This window comes from Sodiomyces alkalinus (genome assembly GCF_003711515.1).
Source record: "Sodiomyces alkalinus F11 unplaced genomic scaffold SODALscaffold_1, whole genome shotgun sequence".
In the NCBI taxonomy this organism is placed as follows: domain Eukaryota; kingdom Fungi; phylum Ascomycota; class Sordariomycetes; order Glomerellales; family Plectosphaerellaceae; genus Sodiomyces; species Sodiomyces alkalinus.
In genome coordinates, this window is record NW_021167079.1 from 3,846,220 (window position 1) to 3,854,086 (window position 7,867).

Below are 7,867 nucleotides of genomic sequence, written 5' to 3' on the forward strand. Positions count from 1 at the left end.
TAGCGCCCGTAAATATACTTATCCAAAGCTAATACTACGTATAAAGGGTATCTATAACGATCGCTATCGTATATCTATTCTTTAGTTCTTTAAACACTATTGTATCCCTATTATAAAGCCTTTAGCTACCGCTAAGCAGCCACCTAAGCGACTACATAACAATAAAGGTAATAGCCTTATCGCTCCAGGGCTATAAAGACTAACCTATCACGAAGCTAGCACGTTCTTTAAGATACTAGCGAGTACGGTTAAGACCTAATAGCATAATCGCTTTACTATTTTAGGTATAGGAACTGGTATCTATACTTAGTAGCGCCCCGAGTTTCCTAAACTTCAATACGGCTTATATAACGCCTTTAAACGGCGTTATAATAAGTTACGACCTATTAACGTAGGCTGGCTATATCGCTAGGTAAGGCGGCTCTTCTAAGAGGCGTATCCTAATAGCCCTCGCGATATCTTTATTTTCTTAGCTTCGTGGCTTTGTGGATTCCTCCGCCGATACAAGATTATATATTGGCGTATCACTAAGCAGGCTACTAAGCCCCTAGCAGATCTCCTCCTAGCTATTATAAGCTTCCTTTCGTTTATCCAGCGGAATTAACGTTAAGGTATAAATACACGACCTACTACACTAACAGTGGCTTAGCCGAATAATTTCTGGTTAGTTATAGTGTCTCTAAGGAAGGAAAAACTACTTAGTATTCCTGGCCGCCGCTTTACGGATAATCGAATTATTAATATAGCTAAAACGCTAATCTCTTTTAAATGTCTAAACGGCTATTCGTACGATACTAAGGATATTAAGATAGTTAGTGCTTAGACGGAGCGGGGTAGTTAGGATAAGCGGTAGGCTACCTTAGTGGTATTTATCTTCGTAGATAGTATCTAAAGAATTAAGCCTAAGCTTATATTCCATAAGAAGCCTAATAGGACTATTAGGAAGAATAAAGAGTATCTGTATTTTAGCGGCATTACTATAGAATTTAATAACTCTACTTATAATAACGAGGTCCTCTTTACCCGCTAGGTAAAAAAAGAATTAGTCCTTATTATAGGTAATTATGAATTTACGCTTCTAATAGACGTAGCGTCCTTCTATAAGACCCCTACTATTAAAGAGGTCCTTAAACTAGGCAAAATACTACCTTATATAATACCTCTAGGCTATATATCGTACGTATAACTATTAGATATGTATATTAACGGTCCGCTTAAGTCTCTGCTTCGTAAAGCTACCCATATCGTTATAGATGGGAGGGATTAATAGTAAGGTAATACTAATAAACTATAGACCTCTCGGAGTATAGGATTATAATAACCTTTATTATAGGCGAGGTAATTACTACCCTATAAAAGGATAAGAAGGACCTAATCTAGTAGTCGTTTAAGGAGTATAGTATATTAGTTAATCCTAATAGCAGCGAAGATTACGTTATAAAGATTAAAGATATCTTAGTAGAAGATATTAAGCTAGGCGGCTTTAACCTAAATATCTTTAAAAAGGAGGAGGATATATACGAGATACCTAGTTACGTTAACGGTCTCCCTAAAGAGTTTATATCGTTTAAGGAAGTATTAAATCTGCCTAGAAACAGGTATAGATCTATAAACGTGAAGACGTTATAATCTTTATTACGGGTAAAAGGTATAAAGATTATAGATAGGAAGATAGAATTAGTAGCACGCGTTAAGGCTAGGGACGAAAAGGAGCGTGAGGTGCTTAAGATAGATAGTTAAGATAATAGCGAAGACGATTAATATATTAATAGGGCCGATATAATAGATTGATTAGCTTAAAGGCACCTCTATTATCTAAAAGAATACTATTCCCTCTCTCCACTATTATAATACTTTAAGGCGAGTATCCTACTTATCCTACCTCTTCCTATATATCTACGGGCGGCACTAAACCACCTTTCCAGCTAATAGGAAGTCTTTAATTAACGGCCTACTACGCTCTCGAACCTATCCGTAATATATATCGTCGTTTTTAATCCCCGTAAAAGATATACCGGGGGTAACGCTAAGGGTACAGGACTTTTTATATCGTAGCTTATAATCGATATTAAGCTCGAACAGCTCATCTTCTTTAGTGAAGTCGTCGGTTATAACTAGTATTAATATATTAGCCGAGTATTAAAAGGCCGCCTATAAGGTATAAAAAAAGGGCAGTCAATATATAAACGATATCGAGGAACCCGTTAGACACTAAACTCGGCTATATTAAGAGCTTTTTTCGGGGACTATTATAGTAGTTACACGTGGGCGTTTAAGTGATATTTTCAATCAAGGGCTAACGTCTAGGTTAGGATTTTACGGGGAAGTGGGGACCTGCCTTATACGGTATAGCGCCTATGGTGAGAGTGGTGGGTTTTTACGGTATCTCACTTGTCTAAATAGTCGCAAATGCTAGAGTCCACATTGTAGTGGATACCGCCACAGGTTTTAATTCAGGATAGCGACGGACATCTCTGGGCTTGGCTCTCTATGGAGTTGGTGATTTCTCGATAGACTCCCTCAGCAGTTGGATGCTCGGCACAGACATCCGCCTTAAATCCGTATACTTGCCATAAGTGGTCTCTTGTTGTGGGCCCTATTGTAGCCACGAAGGTGCTGCGGTCGTCCTCTTTAATTTTGGCTTTAGCCCGGCCAGTAACCTCGTCCAGGATTCCCAGGCCACGTAGCATTTCGCCACACCCTGTTGGGGAAAACACGACAATCCATCTCATGGGCCGCCCCGAAGTAGCCTCTAGAACGTGGACGAAGTTTTCTGCGAACGACCTCATCACATTCGTACTGTAGACGACCACCTCGGTCACCTCGATACGTCTGTCGACCGGTAATGCAGGGTCCATGAGTACCTTTGGGATGACGTCCCGGCGCTGCTCGCCGACAAGAAAGAGAAGAGGGGGCTTGGGACTCCGGCCGGCATAGAAGGCACCATAGTGGTCGAGGATAAATGGAGCTAGAGCGTCGCCCACCCCAGTATGGGAGCCGTGAACCTGAAGGCCAGGGGTCTGCGGTATGGCCTTGAGTGCGCGGGTCGTCGCGGGGCCGACGCTATAAACAGGTACCGACTGGATGTTCGGCCACGACGGTTCACCAGCAGTTCCTTCGCGGAGTTCGTCAGTAGAAGGGTACCACCACGAATATGTGACCTTGGCTTGCAAGAAAATGTGGCCTACTAACCCATTGGCTCCGCGACTAGGTTGGCGAAGGTTTCAACCGCACGTTGTGAAGTGAAGACAAGACCTCCAAACGAGGCAGTCTCATGGATGCCGACCTTGCCGTGCCTGAGCACGTCTCGCGCAAACTCCAGGCCATCGTCTTTAAACTCATGTTGCAGGACAGGGACAAATGTCGGTTCGAACAGAGGACCACCATCTCGATGCTCGGAGAACAGTTCCTCATAGGAGTCCGCTGTTGCAGACTTTGTCTTAAGAAGAAAAACCGGGACTGCGTCTCGCTTGTTGGAGGTAAGCTGAACGGATGTCATTGCGATTTTAAAGCGACTACAGTAGTTGTTGAGAACACATATATTCCACATTACGTCAGAGTCCTGAAGATTTGTTGTCTTGCGTTTTGTTAGATGCCCTCAGCCACCTTAGGTGTGATAAACTATAGGACTACCGGTCTTCCGCCACCCCCTGTTCGGTCTTCCGGGTCTTCTTAAACCCTTTCTGGATTAGATGATCCACTATATCTCCACCACCCGAAATTAGGTGGGTTTCCTAGGTCTTTCGATATACACAAACATACTTAAAAGAAAAAGTACGAGTCCAGCTATATAACTACCTTAGCCCGTTATTAAAGCTATTACCACCACTCTAGCCGTGCCCGTGATATCCACCCTATTATTACTGCTACTAACTACTCTATAGCTAGTGGTTAGTGGTTAGTTTTGCTGTAATTTGGCTAACTTTTAGAGGCTAGAGGTGACTCGTACTATTATTTTGAATATATTTATATATATTATAAAACCTAGAATTTCGGGTCGTGGAGATATAGTAGATTATCTAATCCAGAAAGGGTTTAAGAAGACCCGGAAGACCGAAGAGGGGTTGGCGGAAGACCAGTACTTAAACTATGGGACCGTCTAGAGAGGCACGAGCTTAGCAGGTTGCCCTACGGGCAGCGCCGCTAAGCTCGCCCACCCCCCCCCCCCCCCTTAAAGGAGGGGGGGGGGAACAGGGGGGCCGGGGCTAATTATATAACCTACTCTATAATACTAAATACCCGTAGATATCCGAACATAACTATAAAACGCCTGCTTTTTATTTTCTATAGCTATTTATTAGTTCCTTTTACGCTATAACGACTTTCTTATTATTATTTCTTTAATATCGTAAAAAGCTGGTTTTTGTTATATTAATCCCGCTTTATCTCTCGTAATTAACAGTCGATTTCTCCCTATAGTCGTTAGTATTAGCTTCTTTTATTCCCCTATATTCCTCTTCTACTCTCTCCTAGTTATAAATAGTATCGTCGTTAAGTAAGTAATAGGCATAAAGAATTACTATACCCCCCCCTAAACGCGTTAATACTAATTAGTAGCTTACCTTATAGGTAAGGCCGCTATATTCGCCCCTACGGGGGGCTACGTATATAACCCGATTATCTAACTATATTATATAAATAGATATACGAACTAATATAGATAAGTATTATTATTTTATAGATAGTGGCTACTTATTACTAATGACTTCTAAAATATTTTAAAAATATAAAATCACGAAGATGCTGTCTACTAATGTATATATATATATATATACTTCTAACCCCTTTGTAGATTTATCTTTATTTTACTTCACTTATTCTCTTTACTCTATTTTATTTTATATTCACTTTATTCTAATAGTAGTTATACCTTTTATTAATAAGGAAGAGTATAGAGGTTTTCCCCGGACTTTACCCGGGGTTTCCCCTCTATAGCCACCCGAGGGGGACTATATAGCCTAAATAGGCTCCAATAGATTAGATAGGATAACCGAGTAAGATAGATAATAATAATAATAATCTTTTTATTAGTTTTTTAGACTTAATTATATTTATATTTAATTTTATTTATTATTCAATTAGAAAGAGTATAATTAGCGTAGAGCATAGTAATATAGTCTGAATATTAAATTTATAGTCGGTCTATTATAACAGGTGTTTTTTATTATGCTTAAGATATAATTTCTTTATATATTTAAGGAAGTATATACTATTCTTTATCTTTATCTTATTTATAATTATATCTGTTATCTTTATCTTCATTTTACTCTATATCATCTATTATCTATTTTATCTATCTTATATACTATACTTTATAGTAAGTTAATTCTAATAGTTTATATAATTCTCTATTTGGTTTTTAGACTTAATTCTACTTATATTTGATTCAACTTTCCTACTATAGTTTTATTCTAACTTCCTAATATAGTCGCTATTTTACTTATCTACTTATTATCTATTTTATATTCTCTTTATATTCCAGTTTCTATTCTATTTTTTTTTCTGTTTTAATTCTATTTTATATTCTATTTTGTATTCTATTTGTATTCTATTTCTTTTCCTATTGTTATTCTATTCTTTATTCTATTCTTATTATCTGTTACGGGTTAGCCCCGATATAGAGGATCCGGCTATACTCCGGATCTTCCTGGCTGCGCGCTTAGTTAACGGACCTATATCGCCCAGCCATCGCCACTATATAGCTAGCCTAGCGCTATAGACTTTTCTCCTTTTTCTTTTTCCTTCCTTAGTTCTAGATAATCTATTATTACGACCTTACTTGTACCACGACCTATAACTAGTCGTTAATATATCTAGAACTTAGCGACACCCACGCGCTACGCTAGCGATAGACTAAGATCGGAATACTACCGCCTAGCGACCTATTAGAATTAAATAGGTCGTGGAGTAGATAAGCCGATGCTTCGAAGAAAACGACTAAGCCTTAAACGTAAGGCTAGGCCCTCTCCACGAGTAATACGCCGATATTAACGCTAGGCTTACCCTAATATAAAAGCACTACTCGGAGATACGCTAGTTTATTAAACGATAACGCGCGAGGGAAGAAGCCGATAAGCGATAAGGCCTATTAGTCGAATAGCTTATAGCCCGGCTTTTAGGATCGCCTACTCCGTAGAACCTAATACCACTAAACCTGAATATTCCGGCCCCCTTATAGACCCCGATAATTCTTACGCTAATAGAATCCACGCTATCTTTAGTCCCCTCGCTAGCGCTTTAGCCGACGATAATGACGGTAGTACCCCGTAAGACCGTTAATAGCCCGGCGAAGTTTTTAGGAAAAAGAGTATACTATAGCGCGTAAGCCTACACGATACGGTAGAAGCTTATAATTAATAATAACCTATTCTAGAATAATATATAAGCTTAGTATACTATCTATAATTACCTAAGACGTAAGGTATAATAGGTAGTATCGGCCTTTTATAAAAGTGATAGGCCGGGTAAGCTTATAAACCCTAACGACTTTATAGTATACCTTAATTATACTTACTTTAACCCTACGGAATAGTTACGAGCCGCTTAAGCCCTATACACGATTCGATAACGGTCCGATAAGTCGTTTACTGCCTTTTTACCCTGCTTTAAAAGATAGATCGCCCTCGCGGGCGGTACCGAGTAGGAAGCTACCGTATAGATCTTATTCCTTAAAGGAGTAATTACCTCTTAACTTAGGGATAAGCTTATTTCGGCCTATATTCTTACCGATAACTATACCGCGTGGGTTAACGGTATATAAGAGATCGCCGGGAACCTTAAGGGTTATTAGTTTAAGCGGAATTACGATAAACGAGCTTAAGAGTATATAACTATAAAGAAGGACGCTGATAACGATACGAAGATAGGTAGAGTAAACCGTGTTAGTAATAGGAAAGCGAAGTAGGAGACTTAAAGGTGCTATAACTATAATAAGAAAGGGTATATCGTACGGAATTATAAGAAACTAAAGGAAAACTAAAAGACGGTTCGAAAGGTTAAAAAGTCTTATACCCAGGATCACGATAAGAGCGATAACGAGTCTATTAATAATGACAACTCGGAAAAAGAATAGCTCTAACGTAAAGACGGGCGTTAAAGCTAATAGCAGCGATATAGCGGGAGTAGGAAACGTTTAAAGTATATGCTAGTAATAACCCTATACTTATTATAGCTAGAGTAAATAAATAGCGTGCCCTCGCCCTTATTAATACTAGTTACGACTACTATACCGCTATAAGTGAACGGTTTACTTAAAGACTTTAATTACTATTAGTCGATAAGACGAATCGACTACTAAATAGCTTCTCGGAAGCTACTAGAACTATTAGTAGCGCGGGAATCGCTATCTACGAGCTTAAGATTAGCGGCTACTCGTAAAGACTATTTATATACGTGGTAACTAGGCTTAATTAAGACGTATTCCTCGGGAAGCCTTAAATAGAATAGAATAATATAATATATTACGCTAAGAATAAATAACTTTACTACGGAGTAGCTAAACTAAAAATACGACTCTACTATAAAAAGGAACCGGCTAGATTATACGCTATCCGCGATACCTATTTAGTTACTAGATCTATATTCGTGGGCTTTATCCGATAATTATAATAGAAGGGCAAGGAAGCCTTAATCTAAGGAGTAAGCTTAAAGGATATCGAAAAAGCGTTAAATAAGAAATAACTAGTCGACCCGAGGGACTTTATACCCGAAAACCTATTACGGGAATTTAGCGACCTATTCGTGCCTAATAAAGTAAACTAATTACCGCTATACCGACTAAGAGTCGATTACGAAGTTAACCTTATACCTAATAGCGATGGGAAGGAGCTATTACTCCCTTAGGGGCCGCTTTATAATATATCGAGGG

General features: G+C 38.9%; 2 protein-coding genes across 2 annotated transcripts; one reads left to right on the top strand and one right to left on the bottom strand.

Annotated features, from left to right (window-relative positions):
• Window positions 1-430: 430 nt before the first annotated feature.
• SODALDRAFT_268173 (hypothetical protein) lies at window positions 431-604 on the top strand (the record flags this gene model as incomplete). The annotated part of the gene is made up of 1 exon (XM_028607595.1): window positions 431-604. A coding segment is annotated over one exon (174 nt), but the record flags the coding sequence as incomplete, so codon positions are not given.
• Window positions 605-2,453: 1,849 nt separating this feature from the next.
• SODALDRAFT_269425 (uroporphyrinogen-III synthase) lies at window positions 2,454-3,499 on the bottom strand (the record flags this gene model as incomplete). Its single annotated transcript, XM_028607655.1, has 2 exons — window positions 2,454-3,115; window positions 3,193-3,499. 2 exons carry the CDS (start codon window positions 3,497-3,499, stop codon window positions 2,454-2,456), a joined length of 969 nt encoding a protein of 322 aa, XP_028470529.1.
• Between the last annotated feature and the right edge of the window lie 4,368 nt (window positions 3,500-7,867).